The sequence below is a fragment of the Brienomyrus brachyistius genome, chromosome 7 (assembly GCF_023856365.1).
Source record: "Brienomyrus brachyistius isolate T26 chromosome 7, BBRACH_0.4, whole genome shotgun sequence".
NCBI lineage: Eukaryota > Metazoa > Chordata > Actinopteri > Osteoglossiformes > Mormyridae > Brienomyrus > Brienomyrus brachyistius.
In genome coordinates, this window is record NC_064539.1 from 25,443,031 (window position 1) to 25,466,159 (window position 23,129).

At 45.1% G+C, this 23,129-nt stretch overlaps 3 protein-coding genes across 4 annotated transcripts in view; 2 read left to right on the plus strand and 1 right to left on the minus strand.

Annotated features, from left to right (window-relative positions):
* Positions 1 to 33: 33 nt before the first annotated feature.
* On the plus strand, positions 34 to 4,389 carry LOC125746554 (golgin subfamily A member 7-like). Of its 2 annotated transcripts, none has more exons than XM_049020652.1 (6): positions 34 to 136; positions 1,966 to 2,091; positions 2,497 to 2,649; positions 2,787 to 2,888; positions 3,013 to 3,067; positions 3,411 to 4,389. In XM_049020652.1, exons 1-5 carry the CDS (start codon positions 62 to 64, stop codon positions 3,058 to 3,060), a joined length of 504 nt encoding a protein of 167 aa, XP_048876609.1. In that variant the 5' UTR covers positions 34 to 61; the 3' UTR covers positions 3,061 to 3,067; positions 3,411 to 4,389. The 2 variants fall into 2 exon arrangements, with proteins under 2 accessions (XP_048876609.1, XP_048876610.1); XM_049020653.1 differs by lacking the exon at positions 34 to 136 and adding an exon at positions 1,111 to 1,256.
* r3hcc1 (R3H domain and coiled-coil containing 1) lies at positions 4,152 to 15,292 on the plus strand. The gene is made up of 10 exons (XM_049020356.1): positions 4,152 to 4,160; positions 4,838 to 4,987; positions 5,726 to 5,862; positions 7,321 to 7,458; positions 8,547 to 9,081; positions 9,626 to 9,798; positions 10,449 to 10,519; positions 11,420 to 11,515; positions 11,927 to 12,056; positions 14,410 to 15,292. Exons 1-9 carry the CDS (start codon positions 4,152 to 4,154, stop codon positions 12,037 to 12,039), a joined length of 1,422 nt encoding a protein of 473 aa, XP_048876313.1. The 3' UTR covers positions 12,040 to 12,056; positions 14,410 to 15,292.
* The window catches only part of LOC125746551 (lysyl oxidase homolog 2A-like), a 35,014-nt gene continuing 24,034 nt past the window's right edge, over positions 12,150 to 23,129 (minus strand). Inside the window, exons 7-14 of the mRNA XM_049020648.1 lie at positions 20,671 to 20,822; positions 20,189 to 20,356; positions 17,744 to 17,909; positions 16,934 to 17,174; positions 16,359 to 16,474; positions 15,912 to 16,048; positions 15,417 to 15,528; positions 12,150 to 14,281 (exon numbers count right to left, since the gene is read on the minus strand). Coding sequence (XP_048876605.1) covers positions 14,211 to 14,281; positions 15,417 to 15,528; positions 15,912 to 16,048; positions 16,359 to 16,474; positions 16,934 to 17,174; positions 17,744 to 17,909; positions 20,189 to 20,356; positions 20,671 to 20,822 — 1,163 coding nt within the window. The 3' untranslated portion in view covers positions 12,150 to 14,210. The remainder of the gene's footprint in view (positions 14,282 to 15,416; positions 15,529 to 15,911; positions 16,049 to 16,358; positions 16,475 to 16,933; positions 17,175 to 17,743; positions 17,910 to 20,188; positions 20,357 to 20,670; positions 20,823 to 23,129) is intronic.

Genomic DNA, 23,129 nt, shown 5'->3' on the forward strand with positions numbered 1-23,129 from the left:
TTCCGCGCACGTTCATGTTGCGCGTGCGGATCAGTTTTAGGTTCCAGAAAGGGGACGTTGAATGTCAATTGCTCATTCATTTTTTCCATATAAAATTTTAGTGTCCTCATCACCGTTTCTCTTTGAGTGTTGGACGGTTAGTATAGCCGTGCTATAATACAGAGTATAACTAACTATAATTAGATTAAACGCTTGTTTTTATTTCTTGAAGTTAAACTGCGTTGAACGGAACATATTTAAAGGGAGACGAAGTATTCATAAAGACTATTCATTTTAATTGATCGATGTAAATTTTATATAATAAGGAGCTTAAATTTAACCAAAATAATTAAATATTAACATGTAAGATCTTGTTTTACCCAATTAAATTTACGCGAGGCTCTGTAAGTTTGAGTTTTACCCAGGGTGGACCACTTTTGCCAACGACAAAGAAATATTTTGTCAGCAGTTATGTGTAGTGGTTTATGATAAATGCAATTATAAAGGAAACACTTGTGTCTCATATTCCTATAGTACATGTTGACTGAAATTGCGGGGCCATATTATACTCATGTACACCTATATTGAATAAAAATGTAAGTTAGATATCCCTTTGCTATGCAGCTAATATCCTGCTGTACATAGGCAGATGAAAATGCAGAGGTTTGTTTTTATTTATTACTGTACAAGAATATCCCTCTGGCTTAATACTGTGCATGCTTTCTATCTACATAATTTCTCCTGAATAAAAATAATTACCACAGCACTATTTGCTTAAGTTAAATGACTAAGGTACCAAAATAACACGATCGTAAACAGCTGTTAACGTTTAAATAGTTGCCCGGTCTATTTTTTTTAAAAAAGAGTGGTAACACTATTACCGATTCTTGATTGCATTGCATATTAATCCGCATCACTGTTTTGTGGAATGGATTACATTTCAGTGTAAAAAGGACCTTTACATGTGTACAGCGTTGCTATCAAAAACTGGTATCACATTCTAATCACTTCAATATTCATAATATTTATGTTGAGTGTTTGTCCAGGGATGTTTTGGCGCCCAACCTGAGTTATTCTCTGCTTTGCGCCAGTAGCTTTGGATAGGCTTCTAACCCTGCGCAAGACAAGCCTGTATAGAAAATGGGTGGATGTAAGTGTTTTATAGCAGAGCTGTATCGGATACCAACTCCAAACAATAGGTGGCAGTAGTTGGCTTTTACTTTGAAATTACACTGCAGACTAAACACTACGGAAAAACTGGTTTCAATATGGCGGAGGTAAGGGAGTGTTGTATTTTTCTACCGTAGGTTAATAATATTTTGAGATTATTAAAAACGTACTTGGCTAAATGGGTGTTCCATAATATGTAGTTTTAAGTTATTTTTTGATGTTGGCATATAAAAATAATAATCTAGGTATACTTACATGTTTATTTCTTGATAGTTTTCCCAGTGTCAAAAGGGAGTAACATATACACTACATGAACTAACTAATCCGGCTGGGTTAAAACCAATAGCTAACTAGTTTGTCAGTAAACCGTCCATCCGCCTGCCTGCTCCTGTTTATCTAATTATTTTGCCGGATTATGATTGTTTTACAAAATTCCGTCTAGTAAAATCATAAATCGGTTACTGTGTAATGTTACCATCGTTAGTGTTTTCTCCATTGAAGGAAAAACATATTGAGTTATTCATATACATATATACATTTTTAACTCTACAAGTCGCAAGATGGTACATTGGAGAAGCGAAAAAATCCATAGTAATGTCAGTGTACCTAGGGCATTCTCCCTGGTGTTGTTTTTGTTTGTTTGTTTTGTTTGTTTTTCGATTTCATTGTTTGTGTTAATCATGTATGTTAAAATAGGCTATGTTTATGGATATATGTAGTGAGTAATAGTACCATAAATCAGTGGTCAAGGGTGGTAGCACACTAATGGGGTAACTGATACATATGCTACATAGATTTTTTTCCCCCTTCCTCCAGACTCACAGCTTGCAGGATCTGCGTCAGCAGGCGCCTATCGCAGCCAAAGTGTTCGTCCAGCGGGACTACACCTCGGGGACCATTTGCCAGTTCCAGACAAAGTTTCCCGCGACTCTGGAAACAAGGGTGCATTTAATACATAAAAGCAGACGCTTCCCCGGTTTTTGTCCCCCGTTAGCTCGTAGTCCGCAAAAAGTGTACGTGGTGTTGTCATAGTACAAGTAACTGTTCCTGAATCAGAGAAAATTCCTCAACCCAGGACAAGAGCAACACAAACTGGAGATATGAAGATTTAAGATTTTTATCTGAATTGTTATTGACTTGCAGAAGACGATGAGGGCATTTAATTGCTTCGATACTCATGTCTTAATGCTTATACAACTTTAAATAGCAGTACAAAAATCAGTCTTTATTTTGTGAATAATTATGATATAATTACAAGCATGTGTGTAAAATCAGTTTGTCCCTTACTGACATCGGTCGACACAGTCCAGTGACTGCATCTCTGTTTTGGGGTTTTCCCTATTTCAGATTGACAAACAGCAGTTTGAGGATACAATACGCAAGCTAAACAGCCTGTATGCCGAAGCGGAGAAGCTGGGTGGTCGCTCGTACCTGGAGGGCTGTCTGGCTTGTTTGACAGCCTACACCGTCTTCCTGTGCATGGAGACTCACTATGAGAAGGTAAGGACACTGTGCTGGGCTCTGCCTGTGGATCGTCAGTATCGGTGCGATGTCTGGAAAGAGTCGAATGGTCCGATGGTCCGATGAACCTTTAGTTGCACAGGTTTCTTAGTCTTTGTCTTCTGTTGCCTTGTAAGGTTTTGAAGAAGATTGCCAGTTACATCCAGGATCAGAATGACAAAATCTACGCTCCGAGGGGCCTGCTCCTCACTGACCCTATCGAGCGGGGGTTGAGAGTTGTATCCTTGCATTTGAAGAACTGTGGATCTGGGTGGCTATGTGATGTTTCGACATCGTGGTTTCTCTACCTTTTGACAGACTTTCTGCTCGTTTCCAGGTTCTTCCTTAACCCCCTTGCACCAGGTCGAAATCACTGTTTTTGAAGACCGCAGTACCGGACCTGGAAGATGAGACTTGGGTAAGTCCGACTGGCTGTTCTCACACCAGGGCACAGTTCCCTCCTCTCGAACATGCAGATTGGACCATCAGTCTCAAATGTCATGCAGTAATTAATTCGGGTATTTTAAAGGGGCACCATTTTCTGATGTCTGGCTATCTGACATGTTGGATGGTTGTATTTCAGTGCTCCTCTAGAAGTTCAGGATTTTGCGTGTGTTTTTGAAATGTCCTGTGTTGTATTTGTTTAGACATGTAAGTGCTATATTTATGAATGTTTGTGTGATTAACTCAGTAGATCCTGACTTCTTATATTGGATTGTTGTGTTCTTTTGTCTTAACAATCATTTTCTGTTTATTTTTAGTTTCTTTAAAGATGTTTCGTAAGACGGCTGGTTGGTTCACTGTTCGCTGCTGCCCAGTGTGTTCCTCTAACCCCACCATGATCACCAGGTCTCCCTTCCTTCACTCCCATTATATTCACACTGCATTTTTAAAAACTCTTTGTTCATTCTGATTATTTATTACTACTCTGTGTGAGATGGACGGACCACATCTTTTGCTGAAGGTGATAAAGGCACACTGGCCCTTGTCTGTCATTATGGTGGTTATGTTAATATATTCTAGTCAGTATAGTTCTGCCTTGTACCCGTATCCTCCAGCCTAGGCCATAGAACCCCCACGACCATGAATAGGTGTGAATGGATAGTTTATATAGTTAATTCTCCCCAGATCACGGATTGATTTATCGATGACCTTGTTTATTGAACTTTGCCACTTGTTGTTATTATGTTTGATGTAAATGATTCTGGGAAAAAAAGAGCCATTCCGAGGGGTATTTTTTGTACTTGGGTGTATTTGCTTGGTCAGCTGTGATTCTTCACCGAACTCCTGTCAACAAGCAGAAAGATGAAGTCTTATCAACCTGGGAGGATTGGTTCTCTGTCGCTCCCGTGAACTATTGTGGTCACTAACGAGGGATGGCGTCTGATTACACGCTTCTGAATCCTGTGTGCCTCACCATAACTTGGCTGTTTTCGGAGTCGGCGGTAATCCAACAGAATTGGAATCGTCAGTCTGTCTAGGATTTTACACTACAGAACAGAATGACTGAGGTGTGTGAATGAGAACCAGTTTCCCAGCAAGAACCCTGAAGTATTTATAGCTTTTCATGTATTGCAACTCCCCATAACTTCAGTTTTTTTGTTGCTTTTGAGACCTTATAACCAACAGACAGGCCTTAATGTCATATTTCTGCCTATTGATGATGGTATGTGGTTTTAAATATTTGTATAATTTCTTAACTTGTGCACTGTAGCATAAATAAACACTCTTCTTGATTAAGTCCGTGCCCCAGTGTTTTCTTCAACTCTATAGAACAGGCTTCTTACTGTGCTTATTTAAAATCTATTTTCTAGAAGTAACTTGCACCTAAGGATGTTGCAACACTGGTGTCACCCGCTCAAATTAATGACTTAAATAAACCTCACGGTCAATTTTATTTGTGATTTCAGCATAAAAGAATTTCATATTTTGACTGCAATAATTTAGCATTTTAACAAAAAAAAAATTATAGGGGCAGTGGAGCACTATATAATAGGATTGTCTTCCGTCCAATATTGTATCGTTTAAATATTATTTGGATATTACAGCCTAAAGGGGCTATTGTAACACCGATGGTCTTTGGCCGTCTTTGGGGAGTTGCACGTAAAGTGACAGCGTAAGTAAACTACACGTTTTCCGTTATTTACGCCGTTAACGTAACTCTGCGAGTCGGAAACAGGAATCGTAGCGAGGCGCATTTGCAAGTGCGCAAGCTGCGTACGAGAAACCACGCTTAAGTTACGCAGTTCGTGTTTCATTGGTGGTCGATTTGAAGTCCCTGCGTCCCGCACTTGTTGTCCCAAGCTGGAGAAACAGCCGTTTCGCGGAAGGAAATAGGGTGAGCTTTAACCAAATGCCTATTTCGCACGTTTAATCGAAATAGAAGAGCAGAGCCCGGGGGGTGGGGTGGGTAATTGTTTATGTGCTGCTGGGGGGATTTTGCGTCTGGGTCCAAATGCAGACGGCCTTGCTTCTGTTCGGCAGCAGCCTAGATCCTGGCTGGATCATACGCCGAGTCCCAAAACAGCAGAGAAAACCGACGAGGTTTCCTTGGTGGTGCCTATGGAATAACAGTAATAAGACCGGCTCCTTAAGTTGACATCTGGGCTCTGTACGATTGTAAATGGCACCAAAAAGTGGTGAACGATAATGTCCGAGTGTAGGGGTAGCTATAGTGTCTGGAATAACAAAAACGTTATCGTTATAAAAAAAAAGAAGTTCGGGTGCAGGGTTATGGAGTTCTTCACCGTCGTCGACAGGGAAATAGCAGGTCCGAGTATTTCTCTGTAAAGGAAGATTATAGACAAACGTTGCATTGTTGAAATATCCGTATTTTGTCAGTGGATTTGTGATGATGGGAAAATGAAGTGCTGAAATCCGTGCAAGGACTGACATTTGCAGGATGGATTTATGACAGATGATTTTATTACAACATTTTCATCAGCTGTTCAAATGAGACCTACAGATAGTATTCAGCATATCAAAGCGAAATCGGCCTGTTGCGAAGTGTGGTGCAAGGACGGTCTTTTCTGGCCATGCCGCCTCTTCTGATGTGCCTCCCCCACCTCCCTTGCAGATCAAACATCACACCCCTCTGGTCACCCTGGCTTTTAATTGCTTCGATGGATACTGCCTTCCACAGCAGGAATGTGAGTTTGTTGATACGGTCCAGGAGGAGCTGGATGCCTTCCTACAGAGGGACGGGCAGAAGAGGTGAGCTCCGGCCCAGGGCGTAACTTTGGCTGGAACATTGGGGGGGTTGAGGTCTCCACCCATTACGGGGAAAACATTATTATTGGGCGGTGGGGATTGTATTAGCTGGTTTTGATTCATTGGGGGGGGGCTACAACCCCCCGTAATTTACGCCCATGGCTGTGACTGAAGGTGGTCCGAGTGCTGCATGGTCATGTGACTGAAACTCCTCTCTTATACATGTTCTATTTTGGTATCCTGGCTTTAATGGTTGAAAATTATTTACGTGTTTTATTTAATGTATTTCAGTTGGATGCAATTAGGGCTGATGGTAACGACTTTTAATGGTTTTCTATGGATGGTAAAGACTTTTCAGAAAATCACTTTCACCTTTTACTTTAATTTTATTTTGAGAACAAGAAACTATGTTACTGCAAGGCTTTAGACATACGGACATCGGCACTCTACCGACGGTATTTTCGCCCACAATTCAATAAGCAAATTAGTAGTATACCTGAAATATTAACGAGATGTGTATTGTGATGCCCAAAAGTTAGTTATCTGCATAAAATTTGTGCATCCTCATGCTTATTAAACAGCCCCTTATGCTGCTGTTTTGATGTATTATGGAAGCGATAAGCACTGAAGTGGCGGTGAAGAAAGGGGCAGCTCAGCAGGCATAACATCTTTTACAAGAGGAGATATTGTGGATAAAACAGGCAAAAAGACGTCGGTGGTGAGAAGCCACTTTTTGCTGATTAAAGTCTGACACTGCAAGCATAGTTTTCATTTTCGTTTCAGTTCCCAAGTAATTTTCTTTAAACTGAGTATTTAATTCCCGATGCCAATCTCCCTTCAGAAAAAAGTCAAGTCGATGACTAGAAACTCCTTCGGTCCAAGCAAAGCCAATGTGCATGAATACACACTGGCAACATCAATCCACGTAGAATAAGCCCAGATTTTAGCCTAAACACTTTCTCAATGGAGATCCCAAGGTAGCAGGCAGACGACTTTGTGTCTTTAATAATGAGTGTGTTTAGCAACTACAAGGACAAAAGTGGTACTAGTGGTAATTTAATAAACATGAACAGACAACACTTACAGAGGTTTTGTTTATTCTGGTAGGTCCAGAACAGTGCCAGTGTTTTCTCTTCTGATGCCCTTGCATAGCACTCCCCTGTATGCCATTGAACTTTGCACTGTATACGATCACGTTTTTGTTTTGTGATAATTAGAACTTCTGTTCTGCCCCAATCGTCTGCTCCTTCTGTGTGCCACGCCCCCTCGTTAACCTGTAATAGTCTCCCCCAGGTTTTACGAGATGTTGGTGATGGTTTGGTTTTTACAGTTAGCCTCTGGAATTAGCTGGGGGTGCTAATAATGGAGCCCCAGGAGCTGGTCTTTCGGGAACTAATCCGCACTGGGAGGTGGCAGAATGAGCAGAGAGAAGGAACCAAACGGTTCTCACTCCTTCCCCAGCGTCCTGCTCTTCCCGCCACTGCCGAGTCGACTGCGCTACCTGATCCACAGGACTGTGGAGAGCTGCCAGTCCCTGGGCACCTTCTCGGTGGGTGAAGGCTGGAGCCGCAGGGTGGTGGTATGCCCCGCCCACCTCAGGTACAGTCTCCCCGGGCACACTGTTACCTTTCTGGGTGTTAAGTCTTACTAAATAAGGTAGAAGCTCCTGCAATCGAGTTTCGAGTTCTTGCTGTCTCAGTTGGTTGCACCAACCGCCCCCTTTTTAGGTTCAATAAGGAATTACGGTTGAATGTCGCTCTCTCACTGTCTGTACCTGTGTTCTCTGCGTCACGTCCGTCTGTCTTGGGACTAGGGTTGGGCTGATGGGCGATGCCATCGCGAATGGCCAGTGGCTGACATACGTCTCGGCGCTGAGCCAGCAGTCCCCCCTGCAGTGTCTCTGCTTGGCACACACATAAAAACAATCTTTAAGTTTAACTGGTTTGCACCTGCCTCGATAAATCAGAGGGCCAGTTTTCATTTATTTCGTTTGTAGTGCACCAAAGCTGCCCTGTGTGCTCTCTGTTAAACAATTCCTAATCATCATATTGTGAATATATATAATACATGAATTATTAATATTTTAATGACTAGAGGAAACTCTGATTTATGGTCGCATCCGGGCTGTTATAATCCTAATTTTCTGCATTGCATTTTTTCAGCCCTGGTTTAGGCTAAATACCTGGCTGGACTTCAGCAACTTCAAAATTTAGGCAACTTAAATTTTTCTGATCGTCGAATGAAATCCGTAAAGACGTAAAATGTTACTATACACCTAAGAAAAAGAATGAAGTTGTTCCCGATTACACTTTAATTTAGATAAAAACAACAGCAGCATGTTTCATAGCAGTGGTTCACGCTCTCAAAATAAGTTTAAGTACTGAAATGCATGATGGGAGATTCATATTCTATACGGAGGATAAGTAAAGAGGGAATGAGTGGGGGACGATGGGCTGCGAGTTAGCACAAATGTGCAAAAAAGAGAAATGCTACTAAATTAACAATAACGGAGTACTTGATGAATTTATGAATAGTCATTTAAAAAGTGTAAAAGAAACTGTTACAAATGCCGTGCCTTAGGTTATTGTTGCTTACCCTAATTGCATAACGGAATCAGCCCAAGACCCACCATGAGTGATGAAGCCAGGTGGCCTGCTTGGGCCCTCACACGGTTTCCTCTCTGTAAGGTTGCCCTCAGAGGAGGAGGGGGACCTAGAAGAAGGCCAGCATGAGGACTTCCAGGGGCGGACCCAGGAGACAGAGGCCCGGAAACACCGCCCCCACCTGGAGCCCCGGCAGACTCGGAGCCGGGCAGCCCGTCGCCCTGACAAGGCCATCTATGTCCCACGAGCCATGAGGGACAAGGCCGGCCCGGGCTCCGACCCCACCCAGGCCCAGCTCACGCCGGACAACTCGGGCTGCAGCCCGAAGAAGAGCACCTCGGGGACCGGTCCTGAAATCGGCACAGACCTTGAGGGTCAGTCATTCTTGCCTGCCAGCCAGGACACAGGCTCCAAAGCCACCAACAAGTCTGCCAGCGAGCAAGAGGTCTCTGAGCTCCCCTCCGACTCCAGCGGCCACGCCTCACTGGCGGCGTGGGATCAGACCCTGTCCAACTTCATGGCTATGTCTCTGAAGCACCAGGCACTGGATGAGTCTGGCTCACCAGCAGTGGAGCTACCAGCAGGGGGCGCAGCAGACTTGGAGGATTTTACTCAAGAGGTATGTTCTGTATGCCGTGGGTTGGTGCCTCATTGTGAGTTTTTCCCTGCCATGCACCTCTAGCTTCTGGCATTGGTTCTAGACCCCCGCGACCCTGCATAGGATAAGCGGGTATAGAAAATGAATGAAAAGTGTGTTTTGATGCTTCCTTATGAGTTAGAGGTTTAGACGGTGAAATTAACACCCTATATAGTCCTGTTATACTTGAATATGTTAAATATGTGGAGTTTTCATTTCCTCCCTTCATTTATTTTGGATTCCTCTACAGTAGGTACTGTGGTTTCATCCTACAAAGCTAAAGCATGCTGTTAGGGGAACGGATACCTTTAACCTGCGTCCTGTACATGCCTCGTGTCCTGTGCTTAATGAAGGATAATGTAGGATGGATAGAAGCTGGGGAGCATCTTCTGAGAGGTCGCTTTTACCAACAACTTGGGGCTGGGGGATGATTGTGGATATGGGGTCCAGCTCATTTCCACCTTGTCCTGGATCCACAGTTACGGAAGATGGACGCATGGTTTAATTTTTGTGTTTCAACGGATAGATCATTGCGAACCTGAGGGAAGCAGACCCCCTGATCGAGAGCGCCCGCAATGACTACTCCTGCTACCAGAACATGTTGTTAAGCTCGGACGAATTCGCCCATGTCATTGAAATCTACGACTTTCCCAAACACTTCAAGACGGAGGACCTGCTGAATGCCTTCGCAGCCTTCAGGTATCAGACGGAGGTGGTTTATTTCAATGGCCATCTGGTATGTTTTGGCTCTGGCTGGTGGGTGATAGTGATCGGCTGTTTGAGTCTTTGCTCATCTTACCTCTGTTTGCGGGAAGAGAGGGAGCCGGATTTATCTACCTGAGCAAACTGAGAAGTTTATTGTTTTAAGTAAGTGGTTTAGGGCCAGACAGAGGCAGGCAGTCAGCATTACACTCGGCGTCCGGCTTATAGCGTCACACAGCCAACGTCCTTCTACCAGGTGGAGATGCTGTACTGTGTTGTTATTGAAAGGATGTGATAGAATCAATGGGCCCAGAAAATGTCTGTTATGTCTGTTCGCCCCTTGTGTATGAGCATTTGTGAATGAGTGTATGCCCTGTCACTGACTGGCTCTCTGTGCAGTGTTCCCCTGTCTTATACCCCATGCTGCCTGAAATATCCTCCAGCCCCCAATCCCCCCACCCCATCCTGTTATGGATAAGCGGTTACAAGATGGCTGAAAGTTTGATATAATGTAATTATTCTTTCTCCATATTCTGATGCTTTTTCAGTTAAAGTACTTACTGGTATTCTCTGCCATCTCATGTTTAATTTTGGTAAATCCTTTGTGTTCTTCCGCTTAAATAAATGCGAATGTGTGCTTCTCTCAGCGAGGGAGGCTTGAGGATCACGTGGGTGGATGACACCTGTGCCCTGGGAGTGTTTTCCAGCGAGTCAGCAGGTACGACCTTTCATGTCTTTAACTTTCTGGCTTGGACTTTTTTTCTGGTATTCAGTGCTACTTGGGATTAGTACTAAAGGTATGTAAAAAAAAAAAAAAATATGGTTCATCTCACTGAGCTGCTCTGCTTTTAAGAAACAGAACCACTGCTTACATCTGCTGCTGAGTAGACCAGGACCCCATTAAGGGGTAACTGGTTGCAAACAACCTACCTAAATATTTATGACTGATATTTGCATATATTAGGCTGTAACTTAATCATGTTTTGCCTAATTGTTCTCTTATTAATCATCATGAAAGCAGGCCGGCTGTTCATGACCAAACATGCATTATACTGAGCAAATGTGATGGAAGATTTTTGGGCAAAATGCACTGAACCTATCAGCGTGTCCTCGGCTGTGTGTGCACTCACACCTGTCACTCACATTGAGAGCACGCCCTGACATGCACACACGTGAGCCCTATTCCTGTGCGCTACCAACAATAAACATTACTAGATCTTGGTACAAGCATGCTGCAGGTTTATTGGCTCACTGATGCTGATGAGATTTCTTCCTTTGGTATCAAAATTTGGTACTGGATGTCAAGGCATTTTTCGATACTTGATAGTATCTAATCAATTTGGTCGATGCCGCAAAAGTATCGAGGTTCGGTACCCTGCAGTGCTGCATCCCAACATTTAATGGATTAACTCGCAGTTATCACCAGAAGATCGTTGGCGGTGAGGTGGCCCAGGCAGTGGATGCCACTGTCTCTCCAAGTGTTTATCTCTTCAAAGGTTTTTAATTCCTCAGTCAAGCACTGGGATGCACTGAGCTCTCCTGAAGGCATGAGGATGGTTATGCAAAAGGAACCTACTTGACTGGCCTCACATTTTGCTGTGTCGCTGTCTGCCCCCAGCTCAGCAGGCTCTGTCTATACAGCACCCATTGCTGAAGGCACGAAGGCTGACTGAAGGCAGCAGGAAAGCCAAGGGGAAGGCCTTCAGGCGTGCAGGTAGGGCTCCAGTGCCATGACACTCACCACCTACTGCTTTCCTTGAAGTTTAACTGCATTTTTCCTAATATTGTCATTGGCTATAGAAGGCATGCTTTTAGCATTTCCAAGAAATGCCTAGTGTTGGGCACTAAGAAATGCCTAGTGTTGGGCACTAAGAAATGCCTAGTGTTGGGCACTAAGAAATGCCTAGTGTTGGGCACTAAGAAATGCCTAGTGTTGCAGATCCAGCAACGACAAATCCAGACCAAGATTTAGTTTCTACCGCCCAGTTGAGTTCTCTGTTACTGTGACTCATGCTCAACAGGTTGGTAGACACCAACCCTGGAAATGACTCGGCGAGTGTCTCTGTGCCACGGTAACACAGTAACCGCAGTGGCTGACGGCAGGCGACTTCTGCTCTTTCCCCAGAGTTCATCCAGCCAGTGAAGGAGAGACCTCGCACTGATACGGCAGTGGCGCGCAGGCTGGTGACCAGGGCACTGGGCCTGCAGAGGGGTGGCGTCCGGGGGAAGCGGTCTTGACGTCGTGCCCGTCACAGGTACCCCCTTGTTAAATGCTTTCAGTGACATAACATCACAATAGAATGAACCCTACTTGGGAGGTCTAATGCATAGAAGAAAGGTCAGGCAGCTGATCTGATACAGTTTTATTGGCAAACAAAGGGTGAAAAGCACATATTTGACCCTTTCAAGTTGAAGCAAACGTACATAAGTCTCTCAGCTAGCATTGGGTACCCTCATTAAAACAGAAGGTCCCTATTTGATAGCACCGATACAAAGAAATAAAAACTCCTTAAACTTCACATAGGCTGAGGCTACTGTTACACAAAATTCTTTTAAATCCCTGATTCTTTAAAGTTATTTAAAATTAATGGCTATAAAAGATTTACAAATTGCATCACGGTAAATTAAAAACAAAAATCAATTGCACATTATCACAGAGACAAATCTGTAAATTTCACGGTAAAACTTTGGAAATCATCATCATTTATTATTTTTGGCTTTCGACATCTCTTACCATACCTGTCACAAGACATTTTTTTAAATCAGTGGTGGCCGTAGTGCCATGCCATGTTGCACGTGTATCTGTGACCATCTGGATGGAAAACAAACCAGTTCTGTGAAGGTACTTTGGCGGGTTTACTATTTCTGGCACCTACGTCTTCCTCAAAGAACTCCCCTTCGTCCCTGTGAAGTGACTGTCACCCGCCCAGGTTTTGCCTACCATGCCCTTGCACGAGTCCACCAGAAGTGTCTCTCTACAATTGGTTCAGATACAGGTTGGAACAGCATAGAGCAGCCATAGCTGAGCTAAGTTATGTTACAGTCAGCGTGACATTGCCAGCTAGCATGAGGGTTATGTGCTTTTGGAAGGAGAACGTATCAAGTAACTATGGTAACATTGATATCCACATTACCGAACGCTCGTCCAATTTTATCTGACGCATTCGTAGTTAAGGCAGCTCGGTATGACGCCTCATTTCTGTCCCAAAGGTGGCGGCGGTGTTGTGATCAGGGGACGTGTTTGTTCTCCCAAAGAACACGAAGACAGCTGTGGTGGTTAACAGAGTATTACCACACTGAGACTAACTTGTCTGCAGGGGACCACAGGCAAAGACTGCATAGGAAGAAACCACTTCGCAGAGAAAAGTCCAGACAGTTCAGATCTGCAAATGCTACAGTAATCAGGGGCTGGTTCACCCCCCCGGGGACCCCAGGCTTACATAACTTAAACAATTTTTTTTTTTGGACAACGGAATAGAATCAAGTGAAAATTAAGAACATTGAAAGTGCCGGGTGCCGGTTCTAGAACTTACTAAGGGTGGGGGGGAGAGAGGCTCTTTCCCTTTCAGGGGCCAGGAACTTATTTGGGAAATACAAACTTCTGTCACAGCCCCACCACCGGAACTCAGCCCAATTGTAGTTCATGAACCTGTTTAGTTCCTACCCTGGCACTTTTCACTTGATTAGGAACTACTGGGGTACAACTTATAGCAATAAACATTCCCATTGGTTGACCCCCGAGTAGCAGTGCTATCTAGGATAGCCTTTGCATTAATCCGCCATAACCATAGAATATTTACCTGTTTGCAGTAGACTGGCAGGCAATGGGGAGAAGGTGTTGCCTGCCATCTGCAGATGTAAACGTTAGACATAAGCAGTATTTATGGCTTTTCCCCACATGCCATTAACTATCAGTAATGTTTTAAATCCATTTTAGCCAATTTGCAGGGTCCAGGACTCCCCACACATGAAGTGGTTCGGGCAAATTGTTTACGATTGTTTTAAAATCCCTTCAAAGAATATTACATGTAGGATTCCCGTGTATTTTCTCTATGCAAACCGTGAGCCAGCAAAGGGAGCCAAAAAGGGAAAGTCTGTCCTCCAGTCCCGCCAGTCCCATATGTGAACCGTTACAATGCTTTGAGGATTTATGCTGCTGGTAATGCATCATTTTCTCTGCGGCTATTTAGGGACCCTCCCAAAATAGGATGAGCCTCTTTTGAACCCGCAAACTGAACAGGAGAGGAATCGTACGTTGTCAGCCGTTGGTGCTAATATGATGGGTACCTTGACACACAGCGCAGGCACTTCTGGTGAATTGAGGGGTGTGGGGCTTTAGTGGTTTGGGGGGGGGGGCATGTTGGATTGCTGGCTTGATGGTCCACCCAGATTTCTTCTTCTGCTGCTTTTTATCTGTAGGACAGGTGGTTGTTCAGGAGTCCTGGGAAGGTGTCCTCAACATCAGAGCTTAACGACCCTCCTTTAAAACAAACAGGGTTAGCATGTTGCAAAGCAGCTGTGTAACATTTGTTTCAACATTTTTTTTATGGGCATCTTAGTCTAATATGAAGGTTCCTGACCATGTTCTGGAATGATCTCTCCTGACAGGACCCTGGATGGCAAATGGACTGATATCCACTATACAGAACAGCACATGGGATTGGGAAACGTGTCTTAGAACATGCTGTTCCAGCCAGTAACTGTTGCCTTGTTGCTGGCAGTTTTGTGGTCGAGCAGATGTTTGTGCGTGACACCAGAAGTGAGTCAGTGCTGGAGAAGACCTGCATGTTTGGCTTGGATGGTCATGCAGCCCATGCACAGGCAAGCGATGTTTATGTTTAGCAGAGAGTCAGCTGTTGGACTGCGCAGTCTACGTTATGAAAGAGCTGAGGTTTATACCATCACATAAACCACTGGCCTGTTGCCTGTATGCAATAATGAGCTTAACTGTACATCCGTTTATTGGGCCACAATCGTCATTTTGAAATGAATGACATCTGTCACTCCCTGTTATGATGATGGCAAACTTCTTCAGAGAACTTTCTTTAGAGGAATTCTGGGGGGCCGTGAAAGGAACTGGAATCTGCTTTCAGTGGTTTAACCGACACTGCTTTGAAAAATCACCATCTTCCAGCATCTTTATACAAAGCAAATCTATTATACGGAGTCCCGGGAGATTGAAAGTGCACAGATTGACTAGAAACTGAAACTAAAGCTCGGAACTAAGGGAAAAGACTTTGGTGTTTTTACCCACTTAAATGAGCCTGTAATTTAGTTGTTTTACCAAGCAGTTCAGTTCATGTGGTGTTTGCTTTTAAAAATTTGTTTTTTTTTTTTTTTTTACATCAGTAAGGCCTTAAATTCAATCAACCCCTTTGTAAAAGGTGTATTATTTGTAAAGACATAAATTAAAGCCTACTTTGTTTATGAATCCCTCTGCTTATATATTCAATATACACAGTGTTTGTATCAATAAATTGTGACAGGAGTGTTTTCATCCCACCACTATTTTTTGGGTTAATTTGAAGGAGTTCCTTTAATCGGTCTCTCAGTAGGCAGGTAATTGATTAATAAAAGGGAGAATGGTGCCTTTGTCCTGCAGGAATTGGCCTCACCTATATGACAGTTGTATGTCCATATCCGGTAACCGTCGTAGCGACATCGACACTTCATGATGTTGTTTGTGTAGTCAGACTCTGCCACCTCGTATGTGGGATTAATTACTACCTGTGGGGGTAAAATATTTATTTTTAGTTCTCAGGACCCCTGTCTGGTTAAGCTATGGGCTCTGTTTTCATAAAGGAAATGCCTTTATGCACACACACCTATGGGCAATTTGACAACTCCAATTAGTCTCAGGCTGATTTTAGACGGTGGCCTCAAACTAGAGTACCCCAAGAAGACCCTACGACGATATGGGGACATCATGCAAACTCCACACACGTGGAACGCTGGCAAACACTTGTGTGAGGCAACAGTGCTAACCACTGCACCACCATGCCGCCCCCTAAAGGAAAGGAAATAACCAGTGCCATACTGGTCTGGATTTTGAAAAAGACCAGGATGCTAATTCTAAGCGTCATTGTCGCCTGGAATCGAACAGAGGTAACCTGGAATATGTAGTCCCCGGGCTTGACGTCGGTCACGTCGATCCACTGGCAGTCGATGTCGTGCCGGTATGAATCCCAGCAGCCCACGGTGATGCCCTGAGGACCAAAGTTGGCGCAGGCATACCTCTTCTCAATGCCTGTTGGACACAACATGAAACGTACCGACTGTAAGGGTGCAGTGATGCAGTCTCCATTCAGGTGGAAGGTGGGTGTTGGAAATGTGGGATTATTCTGCAGTCACTCACTGAGTGGTTTCCATTTACTTTCCGGCAAACTACACAGTAGTCTCACCCACATTATTAATAGTCACTCAGTTTCCCAAAGAAAAGAGCGCTTCCACAAAGCTTCCACTAGAGGGCACTCTAGATTCAAAGCCAACAGGAAGAATCAAATGAAAGTGAAAGTCTCCAGGAGCTGTTTAGTGTATTGGGTGGGTGGGAGTCTTACCCTCATCACAGTCTGTGTCCTCCAGACAGAAGCTGGCCTTGTGCCCCTCGGCCACCTTGGTGCCATTGAGGCTGAAGAGGTCGTAGTGTGTGAAGACCTCCATGCTGTGGTAGTGCCTGTAGGGGGCGACACTCCTGCTTCAGGAATTGAGGAATTGTTTTGACCCAAACACACCTGCGCCACTTGTGCATTATTTACTGCATTAGACTAACACCGAGTCGACTCTTTTACACGTCAAACCAAGAATCCATTAGTTTCCTTTTTTATTACTGCCTTATTTGTGGTGGCAGAGGCTGGCAGTAGATGATAATACCTCAAGAACAGTGGTTGGTAATGTTTAAAAATGTAAATATATACGTTGGATTGTGGCGATAAGTGCTGAACCTTTGTAAAACGTCATGAACAGGCCGTAATAAAAGTGCAAATAAAACTGCTGAAGGCCACTTCCAGGGACAATCCTGGAGTCCTGTTCTGAAGAGGAGAATCAGAACGGAGAGGTGACATGCCCCATTGCACCCCCAGCCCCGCCCCTCTTATCCGGGGGGGGGGGGATGGGGCGCTAGCTCATCGCTCACCTGTGACATTCGTGCCAGATCCAGGAGTGCTGGCTGGCGCGGGGCTGGAAGTCCGCCTGTCCGTTGTTATGGATCTGGGAGGAGAAGCGCAGGAGGCGCCGGTAGCCGCTGGCCGGTGTCGCGCTGGCCGTGCTGGACAGGCAGCTCTCCTCCTGGGCGCACTGCAGCATGAACATGGGCCGGTCCTCCAGGTAGGTGGTCTGCTCCACCACCTGTGCGTTCAGGACCAGGTCCGGGGCGGCTGGGGAGGTCAGAGGTCACAGGGAGACAGTGTTAAGACAGAGGTCCGGGTTACTTCCCAACAGCCATTTATAAATAAGACCTAGACCTCACAGCATGAGCATAATGGGCTTGTGTATCGGCTTCCGTAGCTACCTTTCATTTCCTTCCCATGTTAGAGAACAGACAGCTGAGATTTTTAAAATGCACTATATACTGCATGTTTCAGCTGGACGGTAAAAAGCTGGGCGACCGTGTGTCACCATGTAATTGTGAAGATGTGCGCAAACCAGCGGAACAACCAAATCCTGAGGTCCAGGTCCACCAGTGTTAGAGCCTTGCAGAACCATTTTTTATTAGTTACCATGCAGTCAAAGCAGGGGCACAGATGCACCCCCCCCCCCCCCCCCCCCCCCCGGAAAGATAACCAAACTTTTTGACTTTTGCTCACTGTTACCCGCCCTCCCCCCAACTTCATAAAAAATCTCTCCTGTGCCAATTAGTCACAGTACAGGCATGTTAGTGCAACGTGAGGTGAAATTTATCTGGATGCCAGAGGGAGGTGAGGAGAGGCTCTTTGCCAGCCCTTACATTCTGAACAGGAGACCCCGGCAGCGAAGCGGCCCCCTCCCCTGGGACAGTGGATGTGCTTCCCATGGTGCAGACAGTGTGACAGAGACATCTCTGTACCCGAGCAGCGCACCCCACTCATGACGACGCCATCCGCGCTCGTGTCTCCCGGCCAGTACCAGGTTTCCTGCGGGAAGCCAGGGGAAGAAGCACTGAGCCGTTCGCCACTACAGACACAGACTGATATTCCACTATTCTGCCACAAGAGGGCGCTTCACATTAAGGCTTAACTGTGACATCAGCGTGTGGAGGAACCAGCTGGCATACGTGTAGAAGGTTTGTCACATCACCATTTACACAGTGCATTATTTCATTATCCGAGCTGACCACTTAGTTTAACCATTCATCCATTTCACTGCTTATCCTGGACAGGATCCCATCCCAGCCAACACGTGACACCAGGCTGGGTTACACCATAGATGGAATTCCAGCCCATTGGGCAATTTACACAGCAGTAAGAATGTCTTTGGACTATGGGAGGACAGCGTAGTAGTTGTGGAATTCTGTACCACATGGGAAAGGGCACAAACAGCACAAACAGAACGGGAGCAGAATTCAAACCCACAGTGGCACCCAATTGAAGTTTTTTTACTGATGCCGTTCTGGTTTGATCCCCCCCAGCTCTCTTCTTTTACTCCAACGTCATAGTGCACCAACACAGAGGTACAGTATTTTTTTATGCCCAGTTTGTCCCTTGCTGTGTAAAGTCATCTTCTCCCAGCTGGATGGCAGTCAGGCACTTCGCGTACCCGTGCATTACACCCCTCCGTATCGCGGACGCAGAGAGGGTCCGGGTCTCGCGCTGCGTCACAGTTTCCGAGCGCCTTGCAGCCTGCTTAACCGTTCAGCCGCGCACACCGGCGTGCCACTGAGGGACTCGGCTAATTACGTACCCCCACATCTGGAATTGTGTTTGTGGTTGCATCTTGGCGACGCTGCCTTGGAAACGAGCACTTTAATCGCTTTTTTCTTATTGTGACGGGTAAATGTGATCATAGATCAGTGGGGAATTACACCTGAGTTACTGGAAGTTCTGAGCAATGGAAGGTCTGAGGAAGTCTCTCAATGCACAGACATCATCTGGTAGGCCCTCGGATTTCAGGGTGGTACCAGGTATCTGATCCTATCAGCTACGTTAGGCCCAAACTACATTTGACAGTGTTTCTTTGAGAAAAAGAAATGCCCTTATTTAATCCACTTAACTGGCATCATGATAGCAGTGTTACTCAACCATCCTATTAAAGCTTTCAGTTACGAACTGTCCTGAAATCGCCCAGCCTTAACTTTTCCTGCTATCTGTAGGCTGAGCTAGTGGGTATTAGCATTACCAAACTAGTCAACAGTCAACAGATCTTTGTGTCTTGCATTTATAATACAACATTTTGCTGAAAATACTTTTTATGAATGTAAGCTTTTCAATAAAATAACACAAATGTTAACCTATTTGTGTTAAAATAAAATTAGTTCATATGTATCCAGTATTAGCAAACAATAAATATTAACTACAGATAAAAAGTGAAGTGAATTATACTGCTCGAGACCAATGGGAAAACACCGAACTTCTGCAACATTACAAACTATAATTTTCTGTGGCTATAATAATTTTCCATACCAAGATTAATTGAGATTGCTTTCCTTTTAAGAGTGTAGTTCCCAAGACCGCAGACCAGACATCATGATAAGGACTAAGGACAGCGACTGGTTGCTGAAATACTCTGTCATGGTCCTTTTATGATGCACATTCCAGGAAGCCCTCAGGTCCTGGAATGTTCTCCACCACCGCCACCCACCCTGATGAGCCCCGATGAGATCAGGCAGTAATGGAAATCCCTGCATTTGCAGGACCTGAATCACGGCACGTAGCAGGCGACCAGTGAAAGCAGCTCTCTGTCTGCTTCTCTGCAGACCTGCTGTGTCCTCAGACTTCGGTGACCTGAATCACGTGACCCTCCTCTCCAAAGACACCTGATTCTCATCCGAGCCACCAAGCAAAACTACAGGATAAACTCACCAACTGAATCAGAGACACCTATTATTTAGAAAATGCAGGCAGTTTACAAGCTCTACATTTCTGTTGTTTTAGCTGTAAAGATACTCTGAAATGGGGTAATTACTCTGTAGTGGGGTTTCAGACTATAGGGTGCGATATAAAGTGTGGGACAGCATAATAGCTGAATGCACAGTAGCACTGTTATACCCTAAGGGCTGGTACCTCATATTCGCCCAGTGTCTGTGTGGGGAGTTTGCATGTACTCCCTGTGTTCTGTGGAATTCCTTTCAAAGCCCAAAGGGATGCAGACATGTGATGGATCTGTGTCCCGTCCAAGGTCCAGTCTAAGTATCTCTAAACAAAGTGTTAGAAGTTCTCTGTGGACGGTAACAGGGAGCGACGCCGTTGGACGTTACCTGGTAGGCATGACTGGCGTATCCCAGGCCCAGCTGCCGGCAGACCACCATCGCCTCCAGCGTCCCCCAGCTATCACTGCACACGGTGCCCCACACCAGCGAGCCGTTTCGCTCCGCCAGGACCTCCACCCGTCCCTCATAGGGGTTCCGGCCCCCGCCCAGCCGAACCTGGGGGGGGGAGAAGCGCATTACCAGGGCGTTACCCTCAGTGGAGGGTGGGGCTGGGGAAGGGTGTCTAGACCCGTCATCACAGACATGCAGATTCAGGTAACGCGAAGGGTCAATGCTGTTGTACTCTTGAAGGACTTCAACCATGAAGGAACTCTGTGAGATTTTCCCAGAAGAGGAAGCCAAGAGAAACTTATAACCATTAAGTTTTGGGGGCAGTGTGTGTCTGCTAAAAGAGACAAACGCAGGAATTCAGCTACCCCATATATCACCATTCCTGCTTACGCACACAGTGTCTCTCCATGGTTCCTCACCCTATCCTTGAAGCCCATGGCTGGTACGTTGCACCTGACGGCCGCATCTTCCTCGTGGCTGCAGCCCAGAGCGTCCTTGTTGAAGAAACACTCGGTGATGGACTTCTCGAACCCCGAGCACACTACCTCGTTCATGTGGACGGGACCCATTCCTGAAGGCAGAGAGACACAAGAGACCTGTGTCAGCCCAGAGCGTGTTCGAGCAGAGTATGATTCTGGCTACACTTTCAGAAGTCAGTGTTGTATCAGTACTACATTGATAGACAATCCTGATACGTACAAATAAAAGGTTGAATAATGTAATTTAATCTGCTACATGGCTTGTCTGTTTGGATCAGAGGGGTCTCTTCAAGTCCTCTCTCTCCCTTGGCTTACAGACTAGACCATTCCAGACATCTCACATCCTTCCCCTTGTCGAATTCAAAGCCTCGTAAAAAAAAAAAAAAGCAGACGTTCCACCATATCCTCTCAGGGTTCCCCGGTCCTTGGGTTCCGTTTCCATCGTGTTATTATTCTGTAATTTACTGCCCTTTTACTCCAAAGGATAAACTTTCACGTATTCTCACAGCCTTCTTGTAGCAGCTTGAGGGATAGGACGGAAACCCCAAAATGGGAGGGGGTGGAGCTCTCACAAAAGCATTCGGACAAAAACAAGTTGTGAGCATTAAACTCCGTCTAACCACTTCAAATCCGCATGGCGCATGTTTTGCAGGGTGTCGCTCGCATACCTGCCACAGCCATGTGCGTTTCATCATCTAACACAGTCGCCTGTAAAACTAACTTTGCCCTCGAAGAAAAACACTGGCCTGTAAGCTAATTTCGAAAACCTCATTCACGAGGGTGATAATTTGCCCGTGGGCGGAGCTATAACTTACACAGCTGAAACTAACTGTACTGCTTTAATTTTACAAGGGATATATATATTTCTTTCCCTTTTGTAAATTAGTAAAAAAAAATACAATGAAATAACCGTCTTGGCAATGCCCTCCAGTACTCCACATTACTACGGTAAATGTGGGACTCATCCAACCGTCCCAGCCCATGGCAATAAGTTGTAGAAGCTGTAAGGCAGCCAGCATTAACAATTAGAAGAAAGTGGCGACCATCACAGACCGAAAGATAGTAATTGTGGAGCAGCGTTAAAGGGCCAGCATCCGCAAAGGCGGGGCCATGGTTAACCGTGCTGGAAACACTAAAGGGAGCAGTCACATGACAGGCTGTTTGCAACATCGCCGTGCTGCCACTGCGTTCTCATCACTCGGCGTACTGGAAAAAAGGACACAGTGTTCCCCTAGGATTAGCGCCACCTCTGCTTGCAAAGTTATTTGCACATTATGAGTGTTTCATGTAATGGTCCTCGTGGAGAGATTTCAGCAGACATGGGGAAATTCCTAGCAGATTGTGCTTATTTCCAGTTTCTGGAATAAACAAAGAAATACCCCAAAATGGACCCTACAGACCTTCTTGGCGGGGAGCAGCTCCCTAAATCCATTTGGTTTATTGAACCTGTCAGGTTTATGTGCTTGTTGTGGGTTAGGAGAGAAGGGTGGAGATCAGTGAAATTTTAGGGTTTTGAATGTGTAACTGCTCTGTGGGGGGGGTGGGCAGGGGTGATGACCTCACTGACAGCCTTATGACTCGACTTAGCTTGAGAAGAAGAAGTAATTAAAACATCCAGCTACTAACTATTTGTCAAATTCATAAGTGATCAGGAGCCTTACATAAAAAGGTCCCGAACAACGTGGGCAAAAAGGTTCACTTTCTGCCCGTAACGGACAGAACATCCTGCTGCCCACCCATCACACATCTGGATCCCCCTTCCCCCAGCATTTGGCCAGCAGATGCTGGCATAACATATAACAAATGTCCCTAATCTCGCACTATACTGTTCCTTCCTCGGATCCTTCAGCAAAATGGCCAGCTGTCTGTAACCAATTAGCCTGATAGCGTGCTGCCTGACTGTCTGCGATGAGCTGAGAGGATTACAGCGTGCTGCTAATCGCCTCTCTTTGCAAGACATTTCCACTTAGCAGAAATGACACTTGGCTAACGGGTTATGAAGTGTAACAGTTAGCATGTAGCAAGAAATTACAGCTGAAGAAACAAGCTAACCATAACCCTGGGATCAATACATAAGTATTATCTGATCAGCGATATTGTAATAATTATCATAATAATAACAAATATCAGTATAACAGTGATCCCTTCGTATTTGCGGGGGTCAGGGGCGAAGGACCCCGTGAATGTGAAAATTCTTGGACCCCCCCCTAATCTCTACCAATAACAGTCTACAGGCCTGAATGATGACATAAAAAGTTGATTTATTAACAGTTTCTAAACAACCTGTACTGTACTGCACACTTTGCGTGTCATTTGCACATCGTCTAAATTACGCACTGGGAGCGCGGCGCTTTAGGCTCGTTATTAAAAACGCAAAATTAACGGTACGGAAAAGTCTA